Source organism: Crinia signifera, chromosome 5 (genome assembly GCF_055691185.1).
Source record: "Crinia signifera chromosome 5, ASM5569118v1, whole genome shotgun sequence".
Taxonomy (NCBI): domain Eukaryota; kingdom Metazoa; phylum Chordata; class Amphibia; order Anura; family Myobatrachidae; genus Crinia; species Crinia signifera.
The window spans coordinates 335,525,848-335,550,634 of record NC_139221.1 but is presented as its reverse complement, the minus strand read 5'-3'; the positions used below and the strand labels follow the sequence as shown (position 1 = coordinate 335,550,634).

Here is a 24,787-nt window from a genome sequence, read left to right as displayed (position 1 = left end):
ATATACGGGGCAGTACGGACGGTGTAATGGTTACATTACTGCCTCACAGCACTGAGGTCATGGGTTCTATCCCCACCATGTGCTATATATACAGGGCAGTACGGATGGTGTAATGGTTAGCATTACTGCCTCACAGCACTGAGGTCATGGGTTCTATTCCCACCATGTGTTATATATACAGGGCAGTACGGATGGTGTAATGGTTACATTACTGCCTCACAGCACTGAGGTCATGGGTTCTATCCCACCATGTGTTATATATACGGGGCAGTACGGACGGTGTAATGGTTACATTACTGCCTCACAGCTCTGAGGTCATGGGTTCTATCCCCACCATGTGTTATATATACAGGGCAGTACGGATGGTGTAATGGTTACATTACTGCCTCACAGCACTGAGGTCATAGGTCCTATCTCACCATGTGTTATATATACGGGGCAGTACGGACGGTGTAATGGTTAGCATTACTGCCTCACAGCACTGAGGTCATGGGTTCTATCCCACCATGTGTTATATATACGGGGCAGTACGGACGGTGTAATGGTTACATTACTGCCTCACAGCTCTGAGGTCATGGGTTCTATCCCCACCATGTGTTATATATACAGGGCAGTACGGATGGTGTAATGGTTACATTACTGCCTCACAGCGCTGAGGTCATGGGTTCTATCCCCACCATGTGTTATATATATACGGGGCAGTATGGATGGTGTAATGGTTAGCATTACTGCCTCACAGCACTGAGGTCATGGGTTCTATCCCCACCATGTGTTATATATACGGGGCAGTACGGACGGTGTAATGGTTACATTACTGCCTCACAGCGCTGAGGTCATGGGTTCTATTCCCACCATGTGTTATATATACGGGGCAGTACGGACGGTGTAATGGTTACATTACTGCCTCACAGCACTGAGGTCATGGGTTCTATCCCCACCATGTGCTATATATACAGGGCAGTACGGATGGTGTAATGGTTAGCATTACTGCCTCACAGCACTGAGGTCATGGGTTCTATTCCCACCATGTGTTATATATACAGGGCAGTACGGATGGTGTAATGGTTACATTACTGCCTCACAGCACTGAGGTCATAGGTCCTATCTCACCATGTGTTATATATACGGGGCAGTACGGACGGTGTAATGGTTAGCATTACTGCCTCACAGCACTGAGGTCATGGGTTCTATCCCACCATGTGTTATATATACGGGGCAGTACGGACGGTGTAATGGTTACATTACTGCCTCACAGCTCTGAGGTCATGGGTTCTATCCCCACCATGTGTTATATATACAGGGCAGTACGGATGGTGTAATGGTTACATTACTGCCTCACAGCACTGAGGTCATGGGTTCTATCCCCACCATGTGTTATATATACAGGGCAGTACGGGTGGTGTAATGGTTATATTACTGCCTCACAGCACTGAGGTCATGGGTTCTATCCCCACCATGTGTTATATATACGGGGCAGCACGGATGGTGTAATGGTTAGCATTACTGCCTCACAGCGCTGAGGTCATGGGTTCTATTCCCACCATGTGTTATATATACAGGGCAGTACGGATGGTGTAATGGTTACATTACTGCCTCACAACACAGAGGTCATGGGTTCTATTCCCACCTTGTGTTATATATATATATATACTGGGCAGCACGGACGGTGTAATGGTTAGCATTACTGCCTCACAGTGCTGAGGTCATGGGTTCTATCCCCACCATGTGTTATATATACAGGGCAGTACGGATGGTGTAATGGTTACATTACTGCCACACAGTACTGAGGTCATGGGTTCTATCCCCATCATGTGTTATATATACGGAACAGTACGGATGGTGTAATGGTTACATTACTGCCTCACAGCGCTGAGGTCATGGGTTCTATCCCCACCATGTGTTATATATACAGGGCAGTACGGATGGTGTAATGGTTAGTATTACTGCCTCACAGCGCTGAGGTCATGGGTTCTATTCCCACCATGTGTTATATATACGGGGCAGTACGGACGGTGTAATGGTTACATTACTGCCTCACAGCGCTGAGGTCATGGGTTCTATTCCCACCATGTGTTATATATACGGGGCAGTACGGACGGTGTAATGGTTACATTACTGCCTCACAGCGCTGAGGTCATGGGTTCTATTCCCACCATGTGTTATATATACGGGGCAGTACGGACGGTGTAATGGTTACATTACTGCCTCACAGCACTGAGGTCATGGGTTCTATCCCCACCATGTGCTATATATACAGGGCAGTACGGATGGTGTAATGGTTAGCATTACTGCCTCACAGCACTGAGGTCATGGGTTCTATTCCCACCATGTGTTATATATACAGGGCAGTACGGATGGTGTAATGGTTACATTACTGCCTCACAGCACTGAGGTCATAGGTCCTATCTCACCATGTGTTATATATACGGGGCAGTACGGACGGTGTAATGGTTAGCATTACTGCCTCACAGCACTGAGGTCATGGGTTCTATCCCACCATGTGTTATATATACGGGGCAGTACGGACGGTGTAATGGTTACATTACTGCCTCACAGCTCTGAGGTCATGGGTTCTATCCCCACCATGTGTTATATATACAGGGCAGTACGGATGGTGTAATGGTTACATTACTGCCTCACAGCACTGAGGTCATGGGTTCTATCCCCACCATGTGTTATATATACAGGGCAGTACCGGTGGTGTAATGGTTATATTACTGCCTCACAGCACTGAGGTCATGGGTTCTATCCCCACCATGTGTTATATATACGGGGCAGCACGGATGGTGTAATGGTTAGCATTACTGCCTCACAGCGCTGAGGTCATGGGTTCTATTCCCACCATGTGTTATATATACGGGGCAGTACGGATGGTGTAATGGTTAGCATTACTGCCTCACAGTGCTGAGGTCATGGGTTCTATCCCCACCATGTGTTATATATACAGGGCAGTACGGATGGTGTAATGGTTACATTACTGCCACACAGTACTGAGGTCATGGGTTCTATCCCCATCATGTGTTATATATACGGGGCAGTACGGATGGTGTAATGGTTACATTACTGCCTCACAGCGCTGAGGTCATGGGTTCTATCCCCACCATGTGTTATATATACAGGGCAGTACGGATGGTGTAATGGTTAGTATTACTGCCTCACAGCGCTGAGGTCATGGGTTCTATTCCCACCATGTGTTATATATACGGGGCAGTACGGACGGTGTAATGGTTACATTACTGCCTCACAGCACTGAGGTCATGGGTTCTATCCCCACCATGTGCTATATATACAGGGCAGTACGGATGGTGTAATGGTTAGCATTACTGCCTCACAGCACTGAGGTCATGGGTTCTATTCCCACCATGTGTTATATATACAGGGCAGTACGGATGGTGTAATGGTTACATTACTGCCTCACAGCACTGAGGTCATAGGTCCTATCTCACCATGTGTTATATATACGGGGCAGTACGGACGGTGTAATGGTTAGCATTACTGCCTCACAGCACTGAGGTCATGGGTTCTATCCCACCATGTGTTATATATACGGGGCAGTACGGACGGTGTAATGGTTACATTACTGCCTCACAGCTCTGAGGTCATGGGTTCTATCCCCACCATGTGTTATATATACAGGGCAGTACGGATGGTGTAATGGTTACATTACTGCCTCACAGCACTAAGGTCATGGGTTCTATCCCCACCATGTGTTATATATACAGGGCAGTACGGGTGGTGTAATGGTTATATTACTGCCTCACAGCACTGAGGTCATGGGTTCTATCCCCACCATGTGTTATATATACAGGGCAGTACGGATGGTGTAATGGTTACATTACTGCCTCACAGCACTGAGGTCATTGGTTCTATCCTCACCATGTGTTATATATACGGGGCAGTACGGACGGTGTAATGGTTAGCATTACTGCCTCACAGCGCTGAGGTCATGGGTTCTATCCCCACCATGTGTTATATATACAGGGCAGTATGGATTGTGTAATGGTTAGATTACTGCATCACAGCACTGAGGTCATGGGTTCTATCCCCACCATGTGTTATATATACGGGGCAGCACGGATGGTGTAATGGTTAGCATTACTGCCTCACAGCGCTGAGGTCATGGGTTCTATTCCCACCATGTGTTATATATACGGGGCAGTACGGATGGTGTAATGGTTAGCATTACTGCCTCACAGCGCTGAGGTCATGGGTTCTATTCCCACCATGTGTTATATATACAGGGCAGTACGGATGGTGTAATGGTTACATTACTGCCTCACGGCACAGAGGTCATGGGTTCTATTCCCACCTTGTGTTATATATATATATATATACTGGGCAGCACGGACGGTGTAATGGTTAGCATTACTGCCTCACAGTGCTGAGGTCATGGGTTCTATCCCCACCATGTGTTATATATACAGGGCAGTACGGATGGTGTAATGGTTACATTACTGCCACACAGCACTGAGGTCATGGGTTCTATCCCCACCATGTGTTATATATACAGGGCAGTACAGACGGTGTAATGGTTAGCATTACTGCCACACAGTACTGAGGTCATGGGTTCTATCCCCATCATGTGTTATATATACGGGGCAGTACGGATGGTGTAATGGTTACATTACTGCCTCACAGCGCTGAGGTCATGGGTTCTATCCCCACCATGTGTTATATATACAGGGCAGTACGGATGGTGTAATGGTTAGTATTACTGCCTCACAGCGCTGAGGTCATGGGTTCTATCCCCACCATGTGTTATATATACGGGGCAGTACGGATGGTGTAATGGTTACATTACTGCCTCACAGCGCTGAGGTCATGGGTTCTATCCCCACCATGTGTTATATATACGGGGCAGTAAGGACGCTGTAATGGTTACATTACTGCCTCACAGCGCTGAGGTCATGGGTTCTATTCCCACCATGGATCTAACTGTGTGGAGTTTGTATATACTCCCCGTACTTGTGTGGGTTTTCTCCGGGTACTCCATTTTCCTCCCACAATCCAAAAATATACTGGTAAGCTAATTGGCTCCCAACAAATTTAACCCTAGAACATCTGTGTGTGCATGTACATGTGGTAGGGAATATAGATTGTAAGCTCCACTGGGGCAGGGACTGATGTGAATGTTGAAATATTCTCTGTACAGCGCTGTGGAATATGTGTGCTATATAATAACTGGTAATAATAGTCTCTGTACAGAGCTGCGGAATATGTGTGCGCTATATAAATAACTGGTAATAATATTTTCTGTACAGCACTGCGGAATATGTGCGCACTATATAATAACTGGTAATAATAGTCTCTGTACAGCGCTGTGGAATATGTGTGCGCTATATAAATAACTGGTAATAATAGTCTCTGTACAGCGCTGCGGAATATGTGTGCGCTATATAATAACTGGTAATAATAGTCTCTGTACAGCGCTGTGGAATATGTGTGCGCTATATAATAACTGGTAATAATATTCTCTGTACAGCGCTGCGGAATATGTGTGCGCTATATAATAACTGGTAATAATATTCTCTGTACAGCGCTGCAGAATATGTGTGCGCTATATAATAACTGGTAATAATAGTCTCTGTACAGCGCTGCGGAATATGTGTGCGCTATATAATAACTGGTAATAATATTCCCTGTACAACGCTGCGGAATATGTGTGCGCTATATAATAACTGGTAATAATAGTCTCTGCACAGCGCTGCGGAATATGTGTGCACTATATAATAACTGGTAATAATAGTCTCTGCACAGCGCTGAGGAATATGTGTGCGCTATATAATAACTGGTAATAATAGTCTCTGCACAGCGCTGCGGAATATGTGTGCGCTATATAATAACTGGTAATAACAGTCTCTGTACAGCGCTGAGGAATATGTGTGCGCTATATAATATAACTGGTAATAATAGTCTCTGTACAGCGCTGCGGAATATGTGTGCACTATATAATAACTGGTAATAATAATCTCTGTACAGAGCTGCGGAATATGTGTGCGCTATATAATAACTGGTAATAATATTCTCTGTACAGCGCTGCGGAATATGTGTGCTCTATATAACTGGTAATAATATTCTCTGTACAGCGCTGCGGAATATGTGTGCGCTATATAATAACTGGTAATAATATTCTCTGTACAGCGCTGCGGAATATGTGTGCGCTATATAATAACTGGTAATAATAATCTCTGTACAGCACTGCGGAATATGTGTGCGCTATATAATAACTGGTAATAATATTCTCTGTACAGCGCTGCGGAATATGTGTGCGCTATATAACTGGTAATAATATTCTCTGTACAGCGCTGCGGAATATGTGTGCGCTATATAATAACTGGTAATAATATTCTCTGTACAGCGCTACAGAATATGTGTGCGCTATATAATAACTGGTAATAATAGTCTCTGTACAGCGCTGCGGAATATGTGTGCGCTATATAAATAACTGGTAATAACAGTCTCTGTACAGCGCTGTGAAATATGTGTGCGCTATATAATAACTGGTAATAATATTCTCTGTACAGCGCTGCGGAATATGTGTGCGCTATATAATAACTGGTAATAATAGTCTCTGTACAGCGCTGCGGTATATGTGTGCGCTATATAATAACTGGTAATAATAGTCTCTGTACAGCGCTGTGGAATATGTGTGCGCTATATAATAACTGGTAATAATAGTCTCTGTACAGCGCTGCGGTATATGTGTGCGCTATATAATAACTGGTAATAATAGTCTCTGTACAGCGCTGTGGAATATGTGTGCGCTATATAATAACTGGTAATAATAGTCTCTGTACAGCGCTGCGGAATATGTGTGCGCTATATAATAACTGGTAATAATAATCTCTGTACAGCGCTGTGGAATATGTGTGCGCTATATAATAACTGGTAATAATAGTCTCTGTACAGCGCTGTGGAATATGTGTGCGCTATATAATAACTGGTAATAATATTCTCTGTACAGCGCTGCGGAATATGTGTGCGCTATATAATAACTGGTAATAATATTCTCTGTACAGCGCTGCGGAATATGTGTGCGCTATATAAATAACTGGTAATAATATTCTCTGTACAGAGCTGTGGAATATGTGTGCGCTATATAATAACTGGTAATAATAGTCTCTGTACAGCGCTGCGGAATATGTGTGCGCTATATAATAACTGGTAATAATAGTCTCTGTACAGCGCTGCGGAATATGTGTGCGCTTTATAAATAACTGGTAATAATAGTCTCTGTACAGCGCTGTGGAATATGTGTGCGCTATGTAATAACTGCTAATAATAGTCTCTGTACAGCGCTGCGGAATATGTGTGCGCTATATAATAACTGGTAATAATATTCTCTGTACAGCGCTGCGGAATATGTGTGCGCTATATAAATAACTGGTAATAATATTCTCTGTACAGAGCTGTGGAATATGTGTGCGCTATATAATAACTGGTAATAATAGTCTCTGTACAACGCTGCGGAATATGTGTGCGCTATATAAATAACTGGTAATAGTCTCTGTACAGCGCTGCGGAATATGTGTGCGCTATATAATAACTGGTAATAATATTCTCTGTACAGCGCTGCGGAATATGTGTGCGCTATATAATAACTGGTAATAATAATCTCTGTACAGCGCTGCAGAATATGTGTGCACTATATAATAACTGGTAATAATAGTCTCTGTACAGCGCTGTGGAATATGTGTGCGCTATATAATAACTGGTAATAATATTCCCTGTACAGCGCTGCGGAATATGTGTGCGCTATATAATAACTGGTAATAATAGTCTCTGTACAGCGCTGCGGAATATGTGTGCGCTATATAATAAGTGGTAATAATAGTCTCTGTACATCGCTGCGGAATATGTGTGCGCTATATAATAACTGGTAATAATATTCTCTGTACAGCGCTGCGGAATATGTGTGCGCTATATAATAACTGGTAATAATATTCTCTGTACAGCGCTGCAGAATATGTGTGCGCTATATAATAACTGGTAATAATAATCTCTGTACAGCGCTGCAGAATATGTGTGCGCTATATAATAACTGGTAATAATATTCTCTGTACAGCGCTGCGGAATATGTGTGCGCTATATAATAACTGGTAATAATATTCTCTGTACAGCGCTGCGGAATATGTGTGCGCTATATAATAACTGGTTATAATATTCTCTGTACAGCGCTGCGGAATATGTGTGCGCTATATAATAACTGGTAATAATAATCTCTGTACAGCGCTGCGGAATATGTGTGCGCTATATAATAACTGGTAATAATAGTCTCTGTACAGCGCTGCGGAATATGTGTGCGCTATATAAATAACTGGTAATAATATTCTCTGTACAGCGCTGCGGAATATGTGTGCGCTATATAATAACTGGTAATAATATTCCCTGTACAGCGCTGCGGAATATGTGTGCGCTATATAATAACTGGTAATAATATTCTCTGTACAGCGCTGCGGAATATGTGTGCGCTATATAATAACGGATAATATTCTCTGTACAGCGCTGCGGAATATGCGTGCGCTATATAATAACTGGTAACAATAGTCTCTGTACAGCGCTGCAGAATATGTGTTTGCTATATAATAACTGGTAATAATATTCTCTGTACAGCGCTGCGGAATATGTGTGCGCTATATAATAACTGGTAATAATATTATCTGTACAGCGCTGCGGAATATGTGTGCGCTATATAATAACTGGTAATAATAGTCTCTGTACAGCGCTGTGTAATATGTGTGCGCTATATAATAACTGGTAATAATAGTCTCTGTACAGCGCTGTGGAATATGTGTGCGCTATATAATAACTGGTAATAATAGTCTCTGTACAGCGCTGCGGAATGTGTGTGCGCTATATAATAACTGGTAATAATAGTCTCTGTACAGCGCTGCGGAATATGTGTGCGCTATATAATTACTGGTAATAATATTCTCTGTACAGCGCTGCGGAATATGTGTGCGCTATATAATAACTGGTAATAATAGTCTCTGTACAGCGCTGCGGAATATGTGTGCGCTATATAATTACTGGTAATAATATTCTCTGTACAGCGCTGCGGAATATGTGTGCGCTATATAATAACTGGTAATAATATTCTCTGTACAGCGCTGCGGAATATGTGTGCTCTATATAAATAACTGGTAATAATAGTCTCTGTACAGTGCTGCGGAATATGTGTGCGCTATATAATAACTGGTAATAATAGTCTCTGTACAGCGCTGCGGAATATGTGTGCGCTATATAATAACTGGTAATAATATTCTCTGTACAGCGCTGCGGAATATGTGTGCGCTATATAAATAACTGGTAATAATATTCTCTGTACAGCGCTGCGGAATATGTGTGCGCTATATAATAACTGGTAATAATATTCTCTGTACAGCGCTGCGGAATATGTGTGCTCTATATAAATAACTGGTAATAATAGTCTCTGTACAGCGCTGCGGAATATGTGTGCTCTATATAAATAACTGGTAATAATAGTCTCTGTACAGTGCTGCGGAATATGTGTGCGCTATATAATAACTGGTAATAATAGTCTCTGTACAGCGCTGCGGAATATGTGTGCGCTATATAAATAACTGGTAATAATATTCTCTGTACAGCGCTGCGGAATATGTGTGCGCTATATAATAACTGGTAATAATATTCTCTGTACAGCGCTGCGGAATATGTGTGCGCTATATAAATAACTGGTAATAATATTCTCTGTACAGAGCTGTGGAATATGTGTGCGCTATATAATAACTGGTAATAATATTCTCTGTACAGCGCTGCGGAATATGTGTGCTCTATATAAATAACTGGTAATAATAGTCTCTGTACAGAGCTGTGGAATATGTGTGCGCTATATAATAACTGGTAATAATAGTCTCTGTACAGAGCTGCGGAATATGTGTGCGCTATATAATAACTGGTAATAATAGTCTCTGTACATCGCTGCGGAATATGTGTGCGCTATATAATAACTGATAATAACAGTCTCTGTACAGCGCTGCGGAATATGTGTGCGCTATATAATAACTGGTAATAATAATCTCTGTACAGCGCTGCGGAATATGTGTGCGCATGTATACAAATGTCTTTATAGTTATCGCTTTTTTATGCACCAGAGCAGGTCATTAGCAAAGCATCACTTAGTGTTCCTTCTAGCACCCACTATCTTTGAAAATCCATGCAGTTCCTCTTCCCTGCCTGGGGCGTCGCTGTCTGGTTTGCATATCAAACCACACTGTGCCAGAAGCACTGCAGCAGACAGCGACGCCCCAGGCAGGGAAGAGGAACTGCATGGATTTTCAAAGATAGTGGGTGCTAGAAGGAACACTATCACTCAAAGCCCATACACACTATAACATTTTCATTTCAAAAGACTTTGATAGATACAGGGGCGTAGCGAGAGCAGAGCCGGTGGAGCTTGAGCTCCGGGCGCCAGAAGATAACAGGGTGCCGGAGCCGTGCCAGCTCGCCCGCTCACCTGCCCGCACCTCACCCGCCCGCTCCCGGCTGCGCACTATGTCCGGGATGTATATATTACTGACTTATCAGAAAATACCACATTGGTGGGCAGTGTAGCGACTGCTGCTGCGGCATGTGGGGAAGCAGCGGGTGGGCAGCCGGGCGGTGCATTGTGTGCTCTGTACGCAAGGTGAGGGAGCGGGCGGGTAGCATGTATTCTGCTCCGTACGGAGCAGGGGTGAGAGCTGACAGCTGGGCGGAATAGGAGGGAGGAGGACGGGACGCAGAACACAAGTAGTGTGGTCCGTGTGGAGCAGGGGAGGGAGGTGAGCGAGTGGGCGGGCATTGTGCTCCGTGTGGAGCAGGGGAGGGAGGTGAGCGAGTGGGCGGGCATTGTGCTCCGTGTGGAGCAGGGGAGGGAGGTGAGCGAGTGGGCGGGCATTGTGCTCCGTACGGAGCAGGGGAGGGAGGTGAGCGAGTGGGCGGGCATTGTGCTCCGTGTGGAGCAGGGGAGGGAGGTGAGCGAGTGGGCGGGCATTGTGCTCTGTGTGGAGCAGGGGAGGGAGGTGATCGAGTGGGCGGGCATTGTGCTATGTATGGAGCAGGGGAGGGAGGTGAGCGAGTGGGCGGGCATTGTGCTCCGTGTGGAGCAGGGGAGGGAGGTGAGCGAGTGGGCGGGCATTGTGCTCCGTGTGGAGCAGGGGAGGGAGGTGAGCGAGTGGGCGGGCATTGTGCTCCGTGTGGAGCAGGGGAGGGAGGTGATCGAGTGGGCGGGCATTGTGCTCCGTGTGGAGCAGGGGAGGGAGGTGAGCGAGTGGGCGGGCATTGTGCTCCGTGTGGAGCAGGGGAGGGAGGTGAGCGAGTGGGCGGGCATTGTGCTCCGTGTGGAGCAGGGGAGGGAGGTGAGCGAGTGGGCGGGCATTGTGCTCCGTGTGGAGCAGGGGAGGGAGGTGAGCGAGTGGGCGGGCATTGTGCTCCGTACGGAGCAGGGGAGGGAGGTGAGCGAGTGGGCGGGCATTGTGCTCCGTGTGGAGCAGGGGAGGGAGGTGAGCGAGTGGGCGGGCATTGTGCTCCGTGTGGAGCAGGGGAGGGAGGTGATCGAGTGGGCGGGCATTGTGCTATGTATGGAGCAGGGGAGGGAGGTGAGCGAGTGGGCGGGCATTGTGCTCCGTGTGGAGCAGGGGAGGGAGGTGAGCGAGTGGGCGGGCATTGTGCTCCGTGTGGAGCAGGGGAGGGAGGTGAGCGAGTGGGCGGGCATTGTGCTCCGTGTGGAGCAGGGGAGGGAGGTGAGCGAGTGGGCGGGCATTGTGCTCTGTGTGGAGCAGGGGAGGAAGGTGAGCGAGTGGGCGGGCATTGTGCTCCGTGTGGAGCAGGGGAGGGAGGTGAGCGAGTGGGCGGGCATTGTGCTCCGTGTGGAGCAGGGGAGGGAGGTGAGCGAGTGGGCGGGCATTGTGCTCCGTGTGGAGCAGGGGAGGGAGGTGAGCGAGTGGGCGGGCATTGTGCTCTGTGTGGAGCAGGGGAGGAAGGTGAGCGAGTGGGCGGGCATTGTGCTCCGTGTGGAGCAGGGGAGGGAGGTGAGCGAGTGGGCGGGCATTGTGCTCCGTACGGAGCAGGCGGCCGGACGCTTGACAGACAGACAAGATGGGGGGGAGGGTGGAGGGCGTGCGGACTCTGGTTCATCTTTCAGCCATCACCGCCCAGCGTCGTACACACTGAGCGATGATGGTAGAATAATGAGCCATAATCACTAGACATGGTGAAACCAGCAGATGAACCAACTTACTAGCGATTACGCGGGAGCGCTCATCAGTGCTAGTCGGGGATCTTTGGGCCATACACATAGTGTTCACTCTAGGAGTGACACCGGGCAGGGCGCTGGGGGGCGGACCAGGCACACCGACGTCACAGCTGGGGGCGTGCCCGGGCCGCGACGTCATGAAAGGGGCGTGCCCGGGCCACCGACGTCATGAAGGCTGTTTTAGCGGGGCGCTGCGAGACGGGCAGGGCGCATTTTGCCCTTTAAAAATCGGGCAGGGCGCAGCGCCCGCTAAAACAGCCTAGCGGGAACACTATACACACTAGGCGATTTTCAGATGAAATGGGCCTTAAGTTCTCCCTCTCCATTTTGGGACTGATTGCCATTGGTGTATTTGTCTCCCGCAGGCTTTACCCTATCAGACGATGTCGGGGTCACGTAGTAAGGGCAATGCATCAGGCAAGCGAAGAAAGCACCGGCGGTCCAGAGACCCCGGTTACATCCAGCACACGTATAAGGACATGATGTTCATCGTCTCCAGTCACAGCGATGCCGAGGACAGCATCCAGGTCACCAGGCCGGCACGCAGGTCGGCTGAGACAGACGTTGCCATTACCACGGACTCTGGCTGGGGCAGTGTAATGCCACTGGAGATCTTACACAGGGTCTTCCAGCTGGTGACGGATAGTGAGGGGGCTATTCCGTCCATGTGCAGGTGAGCACGCCGGAGACCCATCTGCTCTGGCCTTTCCTCAGACGTCATGTCTCTCATTGTCCTGTGTCATTCCCAGGCTGTCCCAGGTGTGCCGGCGCTGGTATCAAGTGGCTGCCAGTCCTGCTCTGTGGCGGAACGTGTCCATCAGTTACTGCTGGGTCCAGCCCACCAACAGATATACACCCAACATTCAGAAGAAGATCCAGGAGACATTGGAGATGCTGATACAGCAGAGGTCGGTGTCTGTCTCATCCTTTTCCGATAATGACCAGTGTCCTAGATCAGTGGTTCCCAACCCTGGTCCTCAAGTCCCTCCAACAGCGCACGTTTTCCAGGTCACCCGGCAGGTGCACTCATTATTCAGGCACATTTGAAAAGATCACAGGTGGAGCTAATTATAGCACTTGTGATTCTGTGTGGAGACCTGGAAAACGTGCACTGTTGGGGGTACTTGAGGACCAGGGTTGGGAACCAGTGTCCTAGATCTAGCCGGGGATCCAGAGCTGTACAACCTAACACGTTATCAATGGGGGCTGAGATCTCAAGTCCCTCCCTCCCTGTGACCGCGCTCCCGGCACTGTAGCCTCCCCTGTGGCCGCGCTCCCGGCACTGTAGCCTCCCTGTGACCGCGCTCCCGGCAGTGCAGCCTCCCTGTGACCGCGCTCCCGGCACTGCGGCTTCCCTTGTGACCGCGATCCCGGCACTGCGGCCTCCCCTATGACCGCGCTCCTGGCACTGCTAGCCTCCCTGTGACCGCGCTCCCGGCACTCTTGCCTCCCTGTGACCGCGCTCCCGGCACTGTAGCCTTCCCTGTGGCCGCGCTCCCGGCACTGTAGCCTCCCTGTGACCACGCTCCCGGCACTGTAGCCTCCCTGTGACCACGCTCCCAGCACTGTAGCCTCCCTGTGACCACGCTCCTGGCACTGCAGCCTTCCTGTGACCATGCTCCCAGCACTGTAGCCTCCCTGTGACCGCGCTCCCGGCACTGTAGCCTTCCCTGTGGCCGCGCTCCCGGCACTGTAGCCTCCCTGTGACCGCGCTCCCGGCAGTGCAGCCTCCCTGTGACCGCGCTCCCGGCACTGTAGCCTCCGCTGTGACCGCGCTCCCGGCACTGCAGCCTCCGCTGTGGCCGCGCTCCCGGCACTGTAGCCTCCCTGTGGCCGCGCTCCCGGCACTGTAGCCTCCCTGTGACCATGCTCAAAGCACTGTAGCCTCCCTGTGACCACGCTCCCGGCACTGTAGCCTTCCTGTGACCACGCTCCCAGCACTGTAGCCTCCCTGTGACCGTGCTCCCAGCACTGTAGCCTGCCTGTGACCACGCTCCCGGCAGTGCGGCCTCCCTGTGACCACGCTCCCGGCACTGTAGCCTCCGCTGTGGCCGCGCTCCCGGCACTGTAGCCTCTGCTGTGGCCGCGCTTCCGGCACTGTAGCCTCCCTGTGGCCGCGCTCCCAGCACTGTAGCCTCCCTGTGACCACGCTCCCAGCACTGTAGCCTTCCTGTGACCACGCTCCCAGCACTGTAGCCTCCCTGTGACCGTGCTCTCGGCACTGTAGCCTCCCTGTGACCACGCTCCCGGCAGTGCGGCCTCCCTGTGACCACGCTCCCGGCATTGCAGCCTCCCTGTGACCACGCTCCCGGCAGTGCGGCCTCCCTGTGACCACGCTCCCGGCATTGCAGCCTCCCTGTGACCACGCTCCTGGCAGTGCGGCCTCCCTGTGACCACGCTCCCGGCATTGCAGCCTCCCTGTGACCACGCTCCTGGCAGTGCGGCCTCCCTGTGACCACGCTCCCGGCATTGCAGCCTCCCTGTGACCACGCTCCTGGCAGTGCGGCCTCCCTGTGACCACGCTTCCGGCACTGCAGCCTCCCTGTGACCACGCTCCTGGCAGTGCGGCCTTCCTGTGCCTGTATGTATGTAACAGCTCATTCTGATTTTTGTTTCAGGCTTTCTCTGGTATCAGAGTTCTCACTGCACCACTGGACTAAGCTTGCCCCGTTCGTTCTACAGGTAATGTGGTAGAAAGCTGCCACACTGTGATAAACAGCCAGCCAATCACCTGACAGGACAGGAGTTCAGCCAGCCAATCACCTCCTGCCTGACAGGACAGGAGTTCAGCCAGCCAATCACCTCCTGCCTGACAGGACAGGAGTTCAGCCAGCCAATCACCTCCTGCCTGACAGGACAGGAGTTCAGCCAGCCAATCACCTCCTGCCTGACAGGACAGGAGTTCAGCCAGCCAATCACCTCCTGCCTGACAGGACAGGAGTTCAGCCAGCCAATCACCTCCTGCCTGACAGGACAGGAGTTCAGCCAGCCAATCACCTCCTGCCTGACAGGACAGGAGTTCAGCCAGCCAATCACCTCCTGCCTGACAGGACAGGAGTTCAGCCAGCCAATCACCTCCTGCCTGACAGGACAGGAGTTCAGCCAGCCAATCACCTCCTGCCTGACAGGACAGGAGTTCAGCCAGCCAATCACCTCCTGCCTGACAGGACAGGAGTTTAGCGCTTTTGAAGCTTAGTACATCTGTCCAGTGAAGTCTAGAAGCAGCACTGCTAGATCACAGGGCAGGTAATTAGGCTGGATACAATCATTATCGTTATTTGTGATGTGACAGGTTCCTATGAGGGGGAGCATATACTGGACAATAGGCTATAACCGTACATTCCGGGCTCTGGGGTATAGAGACCCCCTTACGTCAGCTTCCGTTTCTGTGCCACGACACACTCCACCTTGGCCCTGGACAGGCGGCACTCCCCTCGCTTAATGCCCTCATAGATGCTCCTTTTGCTTCTCGGGAAGTCGGGAGGAGTCTGCGGGAGATGGGATACGGTCACTAGGTCTACAACATGATGGTCGACATGCAGGGAGGTCAAAATGACTGTAGGTTGACATGGGGAATGTCAACAGTCAAAAGGTCGACGTGGGGTTTTTCACATTTTTTTGAGCCGACATGTGCCGACAGGCTGTATTTCATGCCCTGCCATAGGGTGTGGTGGGAGAATATCTATCTTGGGCCGTGGACAGAGAGACTGTGACAGCACCTTGCACGGTGTGGGCATTTACCACCAGGAACCGGGGTATCATTAATCCTACGCTCCATGTGACCTGTGTGACGTCACCTCTGGTCATTTGCTGCAATCTACCCTGTACCACGGCTACCTTATACCACGGCTACCTTATACCACGGCTACCCTGTACCACGGCTACCCTGTACCACGGCTACCCTGTACCACGGCTACCCTGTACCAGGGCTACCCTATACCACGGCTACCCTATACCACGGCTACCCTATACCACGGCTACCCTATACCCCGGCTACCCTGTACCACGGCTACCCTGTACCACGGCTACCCTGTACCCCGGCTACCCTGTACCCCGGCTACCCTATACCACGGCTACCCTATACCACGGCTACCCTCTACCACGGCTACCCTCTACCACGGCTACCCTCTACCACGGCTACCCTCTACCACGGCTTTGTGGGTGTGATGAATTGTTACTGGATATTACTGTACGTCACTATATTATCTGTTCTATCCGCGTGACACTGGGAACATTGTCCATCACCCATGAATATAATCAGTTTGGGTGTTTTCGATTGTAGCTGTATTTCTTGGTGAAGGTTTGGGGAACCCTCCACCCGCTTCGCTGCTTGTCGACCATCATGCTGCCTACCCAATGATCCATAGACGGGGAGGCGGGGTGGGGGAGTCTGCGGCAGACAAGAGGAACATTTGCAGGGACGGGAGGAAAGTCAGCAGAAGACTTGGGGGGGGGGGTCTGCGGGAGACGGGGGGGGGCAGAGTCTTCAGGAGCCAGAAGGAAGGTCTGCGCGGGACGGGAGGAAAGTCTGCGGGGGAGGGGGGGCGGAGTCTTCAGGAGCCAAAAGGAAGGTCTGCGGGGGACGGGAGGAAAGTCTGCGGGGGACGGGGGGCGGAGTCTTCAGGAGCCAGAAGGAAAGTCTGCGGGGGACGGGGGGGCAGAGTCTTCAGGAGCCAGAAGGAAAGTCTGCGGGGGACGGGGGGCGGAGTCTTCAGGAGCCAGAAGGAAGGTCTGCGCGGGACGGGAGGAAAGTCTGCGGGGGAGGGGGGGCGGAGTCTTCAGGAGCCAAAAGGAAGGTCTGCGGGGGGCGGGAGGAAAGTCTGCGGGGGACGGGGGGCGGAGTCTTCAGGAGCCAGAAGGAAAGTCTGCGGGGGACGGGGGGGCAGAGTCTTCAGGAGCCAGAAGGAAAGTCTGCGGGGGACGGGGGGCGGAGTCTTCAGGAGCCAGAAGGAAGGTCTGCGCGGGACGGGAGGAAAGTCTGCGGGGGAGGGGGGGCGGAGTCTTCAGGAGCCAGAAGGAAGGTCTGCGGGGGACGGGAGGAAAGTCTGCGGGGGACGGGGGGCGGAGTCTTCAGGAGCCAGAAGGAAAGTCTGCGGGGGACGGGGGGGCGGAGTCTTCAGGAGCCAGAAGGAAAGTCTGCGGGGGACGGGGGGCGGAGTCTTCAGGAGCCAGAAGGAAGGTCTGCGGGGGACGGCAGGAAAGTCTGCAGGGGGGCGGAGTCTTCAGGAGCCAGAAGGAAGGTCTGCGGGGGACGGGAGGAAAGTCTGCAGGGGACGGGGGGGCAGAGTCTTCAGGAGCCAGAAGGAAGGTCTGCGGGGGACGGGAGGAAAGTCTGCAGGGGGGCGGAGTCTTCAGGAGCCAGAAGGAAGGTCTGCGGGGGACGGGAGGAAAGTCTGCGGGGGACGGGGGGGCAGAGTCTTCAGGAGCCAGAAGGAAGGTCTGCGGGGGACGGGAGGAAAGTCTGCGGGGGACGGGGGGCGGAGTCTTCAGGAGCCAGAAGGAAGGTCTGCGGGAGACGGGAGGAAAGTCTGCGGGGGACGGGGGGCAGAGTCTTCAGGAGCCAGAAGGAAGGTCTGCAGGGGACGGGAGGAAAGTCTGCAGGAGACTTGGGGGGCGGAGTCTTCAGGAGCCAGAAGGAAGGTCTGCGGGGGACGGGAGGAAAGTCTGCAGGAGACTTGGGGGGCGGAGTCTTCAGGAGCCAGAAGGAAGGTCTGCGGGGGACCGGAGGAAAGTCTGCGGGGGACGGGGGGGCAGAGTCTTCAGGAGCCAGAAGGAAGGTCTGCGGGGGACGGGAGGAAAGTCTGCGGGGGACGGGGGGGCAGAGTCTTCAGGAGCCAGAAGGAAGGTCTGCGGGGGACGGGAGAAAAGTCTGCGGGGGACGGGGGGCGGAGTCTTCAGGAGCCAGAAGGAAAGTCTGCGGGGATGGGAGGAAAGTCTGCAGAAGACAGGGGGGTCTTCAGGAGCCACAAGGAAGGTCTGCGGGGGACGGGAGGAAAGTCTGCGGGAGCCAGAAGGAAGATCTGCGGGGGACGGGAGGAAAGTCTGCGGGAGCCAGAAGGAAGGTCTGCGGGGGACGGGAGGAAAGTCTGCGGGAGCCAGAAGGAAGGTCTGCGGGGGACGGGAGGAAAGTCTGCGGGGGACGGGGGGGCGGAGTCTTCAGAAGCCAGAAGGAAGGTCTGCGGGGGACGGGAGGAAAGTCTGCGGGAGCCAGAAGGAAGGTCTGCGGGGGACGGGAGGAAAGTCTGCGGGAGCCAGAAGGAAGGTCTGCGGAGGACGGGAGGAAAGTCTGCGGGAGCCAGAAGGAAGGTCTGCGGGGGACGGGAGGAAAGTCTGCGGGGGGGACTGTGATGGATTGGGGCTAGGGCCAGTCAGCAGGTTAGGCCTTCTGCAGTGTGCACAGCTCTATATAACTTTGCAGTGATTAACTATATGTCCTAAATGGCATTTCAGAAACTAAGGTAACATCAGCATGGATATATATATAAGTTGCTGGAGGATTATGTATATCCACAGATTACATCCAATGACACGTGTTCTGTATGACGCTGTAACCTTATCTGTACATCACCGCTTCTGTGTCCCTTTCAGAACATCTCTACCTCCTGTCCGAACCTGACCTCGCTCACACTGTCGCACTGCAGTCGTGTGACCACCAATGACCTCCTCTCTGTGGCGTCGCAGTGTCCTCAGCTGCATTCCCTCAATCTGCAGAATTCTCAGGTATATTCTGTCCTGCTTCTAAGTGCTCAGCTCTGGCAGGAAAGTGTGGCTGTAACATGTATTTGTGCCCACAGGTGCAGTCCACCACGGTGCCTCGGATCTTAGATGTGTGTGGTGCCCGTCTCAAGTCTTTATGCTTAACCTATAGCCATCACATAAATAGCATCATGATCAAACTTGCGGTGAGACTACAAGCAGTACCCCCTATTTCTTCATATAGTTACACATGTCATTTGCTAAACAATCCTTCCCCTGACCTGCCTGCTTTCCCCCACTGCCTGTCTTTCTTCCCCTCCCCTTACCTGACCTGTCTTCCCTGATGTGCCTTCCCCTCCCCTGATGTGCCTTCCTCTCGCCGGACCTGCCTTCTACTCCCTTCCCTGACATCTCCCCCTGCCCGCCCTCTTCTCCCTTCCCTGACATCTCCCCCTGCCCGCCCTCTTCTCCCTTCCCTGACATCTCCCCCTGCCCGCCCTCTTCTCCCTTCACTGCCATCTCCCCCTGCCTGCCTTTTACTCCCTTCCATGCCATCTCCCCCTGCCTGCCTTCTCCCTTCATTGCCATCTCCCCCTGCCTGCCTTTTACTCCCTTCCATGCCATCTCCCCCTGCCTGCCTTCTACTCCCTTCCATGCCATCTCCCCCTGCCTGCCTTCTCCCTTCACTGCCATCTCCCCCTGCCTGCTTTTTACTCCCTTCCATGCCATCTCCCCTGCCTGCCTTCTACTGCCTTCCCTGACATCTCCCCCTGCCCGCCCTCTTCTCCCTTCCCTGACATCTCCCCCTGCCTGCCCTCTTCTCCCTTCACTGACATCTCCCCCTGCCTGCCTTCTCCCTTCCCTGACATCTCCCCTGCCTGCCTTTTACTCCCTTCCATGCCTGCCTTTTCCTCCCTTCCCTGCCTTCTCCATTACCTGCCTTCTCCTCCTTTCCCTGCATTCTCCTCCTTTCCCTGCATTCTCCCTTCCATGCATTCTCCTCCCTTCCCTGCATTCTCCCTTCCATGCATTCTCCTCCCTTCCCTGCATTCTCCTCCCTTCCCTGCCTGCCTTCTACTGCCTTCCCTGCATTCTCCTCCCTTCCCTGCCTGCCTTCTACTGCCTTCTCCTCCCTTCCCTGCCTGCCTTCTCCTCCTTTCCCTGCCATCTCCTCCTTTCCCTGTCTGCCTTTTCCTCCTTTCCCTGCATTCTTCTGCCTTCTCCTCCCTTCCCTGCCTTCTTCCATTCTGGCCATCTCCTCTCCTTCCCTCCTTCTACTCCTCAGGCTGGGTTGTGTCCTGAACTGAGGGTCCTTGAGGTTAATTCACCCAGACAAGGGCCGGTATCCAGTTTCTATATTGCCATAGAGGCACTTCAGGCTTCCTGTCCAAAACTGGAGGTAAGTGTACAGAAGAGGGACAGTAACCCTACAGCCGGTGTGTCTGTATACAGGGGGGGATGCTAACCCTACAGCCGGTGTGTCTGTATACAGGATGGGACGGTAACCCTACAGCCGGTGTGTCTGTATACAGGGGGACGGTAACCCTACAGCCGGTGTGTCTGTATACAGGGGGACGGTAACCCTACAGCCGGTGTGTCTGTATACAGGGGGACGGTAACCCTACAGCCGGTGTGTCTGTATACAGGGGGACGGTAACCCTACAGCCGGTGTGTCTGTATACAGGGGGGGGATGGTAACCCTACAGCCGGTGTGTGTCTGTATACAGGGGGGGATGGTAACCCTACAGCCGGTGTGTCTGTATACAGGGGGGGATGCTAACCCTACAGCCGGTGTGTCTGTATACAGGGGGGGGGGGGGGGGGGGCGGTAACCCTACAGCCGGTGTGTGTCTGTATACAGGGGGACGGTAACCCTACAGCCGGTGTGTCTGTATACAGGGGGGGGGCGGTAACCCTACAGCCGGTGTGTCTGTATACAGGGGGGGGGGGGACAGTAACCCTACAGCCGGTGTGTCTGTATACAGGGGGGACAGTAACCCTACAGCCGGTGTGTGTCTGTATACAGGGGGGGACGGTAACCCTACAGCCGGTGTGTCTGTATACAGGATGGGACAGTAACCCTACAGCCGGTGTGTCTGTATACAGGATGGGACAGTAACCCTACAGCCGGTGTATCTGTATACAGGATGGGACAGTAACCCTACAGCCGGTGTGTCTGTATACAGGATGGGACAGTAACCCTACAGCCGGTGTATCTGTATACAGGATGGGACAGTAACCCTACAGCCGGTGTGTGTCTGTATACAGGGGGGGACGGTAACCCTACAGCCGGTGTGTCTGTATACAGGATGGGACAGTAACCCTACAGCCGGTGTGTGTCTGTATACAGGGGGGGACGGTAACCCTACAGCCGGTGTGTCTGTATACAGGATGGGACAGTAACCCTACAGCCGGTGTGTGTCTGTATACAGTGGGGGGACGGTAACCCTACAGCCGGTGTGTGTCTGTATACAGGGGGGGACGGTAACCCTACAGCCGGTGTGTCTGTATACAGGGGGGCGGTAACCCTACAGCCGGTGTGTCTGTATACAGGGGGGATGGTAACCCTACAGCCGGTGTGTCTGTATACAGGGGGGACGGTAACCCTACAGCCGGTGTGTCTGTATACAGGATGGGACAGTAACCCTACAGCCGGTGTGTCTGTATACAGGGGGGGATGCTAACCCTACAGCCGGTGTGTCTGTATACAGGGGGGGATGCTAACCCTACAGCCGGTGTGTCTGTATACAGGGGGGGGGGGGGGCGGTAACCCTACAGCCGGTGTGTGTCTGTATACAGGGGGACGGTAACCCTACAGCCGGTGTGTCTGTATACAGGGGGGGGGCGGTAACCCTACAGCCGGTGTGTCTGTATACAGGGGGGGGGGGGGACAGTAACCCTACAGCCGGTGTGTCTGTATACAGGGGGGACAGTAACCCTACAGCCGGTGTGTGTCTGTATACAGGGGGGGACGGTAACCCTACAGCCGGTGTGTCTGTATACAGGATGGGACAGTAACCCTACAGCCGGTGTGTCTGTATACAGGATGGGACAGTAACCCTACAGCCGGTGTATCTGTATACAGGATGGGACAGTAAACCTACAGCCGGTGTGTGTCTGTATACAGGGGGGGACGGTAACCCTACAGCCGGTGTGTCTGTATACAGGATGGGACAGTAACCCTACAGCCGGTGTGTGTCTGTATACAGGGGGGGACGGTAACCCTACAGCCGGTGTGTCTGTATACAGGATGGGACAGTAACCCTACAGCCGGTGTGTGTCTGTATACAGTGGGGGGACGGTAACCCTACAGCCGGTGTGTGTCTGTATACAGGGGGGGACGGTAACCCTACAGCCGGTGTGTCTGTATACAGGGGGGGCGGTAACCCTACAGCCGGTGTGTCTGTATACAGGGGGGATGGTAACCCTACAGCCGGTGTGTCTGTATACAGGGGGGACGGTAACCCTACAGCCGGTGTGTCTGTATACAGGATGGGACAGTAACCCTACAGCCGGTGTGTGTCTGTATACAGGGGGGGATGGTAACCCTACAGCCGGTGTGTCTGTATACAGGGGGGGGATGGTAACCCTACAGCCGGTGTGTCTGTATACAGGGGGGGACGGTAACCCTACAGCCGGTGTGTCTGTATACAGGGGGGGGCGGTAACCCTACAGCTGGTGTGTCTGTATACAGGGGGGATGGTAACCCTACAGCCGGTGTGTCTGTATACAGGGGGGACGGTAACCCTACAGCCGGTGTGTCTGTATACAGGATGGGACGGTAACCCTACAGCCGGTGTGTGTCTGTATACAGTGGGGGGATGGTAACCCTACAGCCGGTGTGTCTGTATACAGGGGGGGATGGTAACCCTACAGCCGGTGTGTCTGTATACAGGGGGGGATGGTAACCCTACAGCCGGTGTGTCTGTATACAGGGGGGGATGGTAACCCTACAGCCGGTGTGTCTGTATACAGGGGGGGATGGTAAACCTACAGCCGGTGTGTCTGTATACAGGGGGGATGGTAACCCTACAGCCGGTGTATCTGTATACAGGGGGGGATGGTAAACCTACAGCCGGTGTGTCTGTATACAGGGGGGATGGTAACCCTACAGCCGGTGTATCTGTACACAGGGGGGGATGGTAACCCTACAGCCGGTGTGTCTGTATACAGGGGGGGATGGTAAACCTACTGCCGGTGTGTCTGTATACAGGATGGGACAGTAACCCTACAGCCGGTGTGTCTGTATACAGTGGGGGGATGGTAACCCTACAGCCGGTGTGTGTCTGTATACAGGGGGGGACGGTAACCCTACAGCCGGTGTGTGTCTGTATACAGGGGGGATGGTAACCCTACAGCCGGTGTTTCTGTATACAGGATGGGACGGTAACCCTACAGCCGGTGTGTCTGTATACAGTGGGGGGATGGTAACCCTACAGCCGGTGTGTGTCTGTATACAGTGGGGGGATGGTAACCCTACAGCCAGTGTGTCTGTATACAGGGGGGGACGGTAACCCTACAGCCGGTGTGTCTGTATACAGGGGGGGACGGTAACCCTTCAGCCGGTGTGTCTGTATACAGGGGGGGATGGTAACCTTACAGCCGGTGTGTCTGTATACAGTGGGGGGATGGTAACCCTACAGCCGGTGTGTGTCTGTATACAGGGGGGGACGGTAACCCTACAGCCGGTGTGTCTGTATACAGGGGGGGACGGTAACCCTTCAGCCAGTGTGTCTGTATACAGGGGGGGACGGTAACCCTACAGCCGGTGTGTCTGTATACAGGGGGGGACGGTAACCCTTCAGCCAGTGTGTCTGTATACAGTGGGGGGATGGTAACCTTACAGCCGGTGTGTCTGTATACAGGGGGGGATGGTAACCCTACAGCCGGTGTGTCTGTATACAGGGGGGGACGGTAACCCTTCAGCCAGTGTGTCTGTATACAGGGGGGGATGGTAACCTTACAGCCGGTGTGTCTGTATACAGGGGGGGATGGTAACCCTACAGCCGGTGTATCTGTATACAGGGGGGGATGGTAACCCTACAGCCGGTGTATCTGTATACAGGGGGGGGATGGTAACCCTACAGCCGGTGTATCTGTATACAGGGGGGGATGGTAACCCTACAGCCGGTGTTTATGTATACAGGGGGATTGTAACCCTACAGCCGGTGTGTCTGTATACAGGGGGGGCGGTAACCATACAGCCAGTGTGTCTGTATACAGGGGGGCGGTAACCCTACAGCCGGTGTGTCTGTATACAGGGGGGATGGTAACCTTACAGCGGTGTGTCTGTATACAGGGGGGGATGGTAACCTTACAGCTGGTGTATCTGTATACAGGGGGGGATGGTAATCCTACAGCCAGTGTGTCTGTATACAGGGGAGGATGGTAACACTACAGCCGGTGTGTGTCTGTATACAGGGGGGGATGGTAACCCTACAGCCGGTGTGTCTGTATACAGGGGGGGATGGTAACCCTACAGCCGGTGTGTCTGTATACAGGGGGGGATGGTAACACTACAGCCGGTGTGTCTGTATACAGGACAGGACAGTAACCCTACAGCCGGTGTGTCTGTATACAGGGGGGACGGTAACCCTACAGCCGGTGTGTCTGTATACAGGGGGGGGGGGGGGCGGTAACCCTACAGCCGGTGTGTCTGTATACAGGGGGGGATGGTAACCCTACAGCCGGTGTGTCTGTATACAGGGGGGGGATGGTAACCCTACAGCCGGTGTGTCTGTATACAGGGGGGGATGGTAACCCTACAGCCGGTGTGTCTGTATACAGGGGGGGATGGTAACCCTACAGCCGGTGTGTCTGTATACAGGGAGGGACA

General features: G+C 52.6%; 1 protein-coding gene across 1 annotated transcript in view; it reads left to right on the top strand.

Moving 5' to 3' along the window:
* The window catches only part of FBXL6 (F-box and leucine rich repeat protein 6), a 119,732-nt gene that overhangs the window by 15,634 nt on the left and 79,311 nt on the right, over positions 1 to 24,787 (top strand). The window contains exons 2-7 of the mRNA XM_083145087.1: positions 12,622 to 12,929; positions 13,006 to 13,164; positions 14,875 to 14,938; positions 18,845 to 18,976; positions 19,051 to 19,158; positions 20,238 to 20,351. Coding sequence (XP_083001213.1) covers positions 12,640 to 12,929; positions 13,006 to 13,164; positions 14,875 to 14,938; positions 18,845 to 18,976; positions 19,051 to 19,158; positions 20,238 to 20,351 — 867 coding nt within the window. The 5' untranslated portion in view covers positions 12,622 to 12,639. The remainder of the gene's footprint in view (positions 1 to 12,621; positions 12,930 to 13,005; positions 13,165 to 14,874; positions 14,939 to 18,844; positions 18,977 to 19,050; positions 19,159 to 20,237; positions 20,352 to 24,787) is intronic.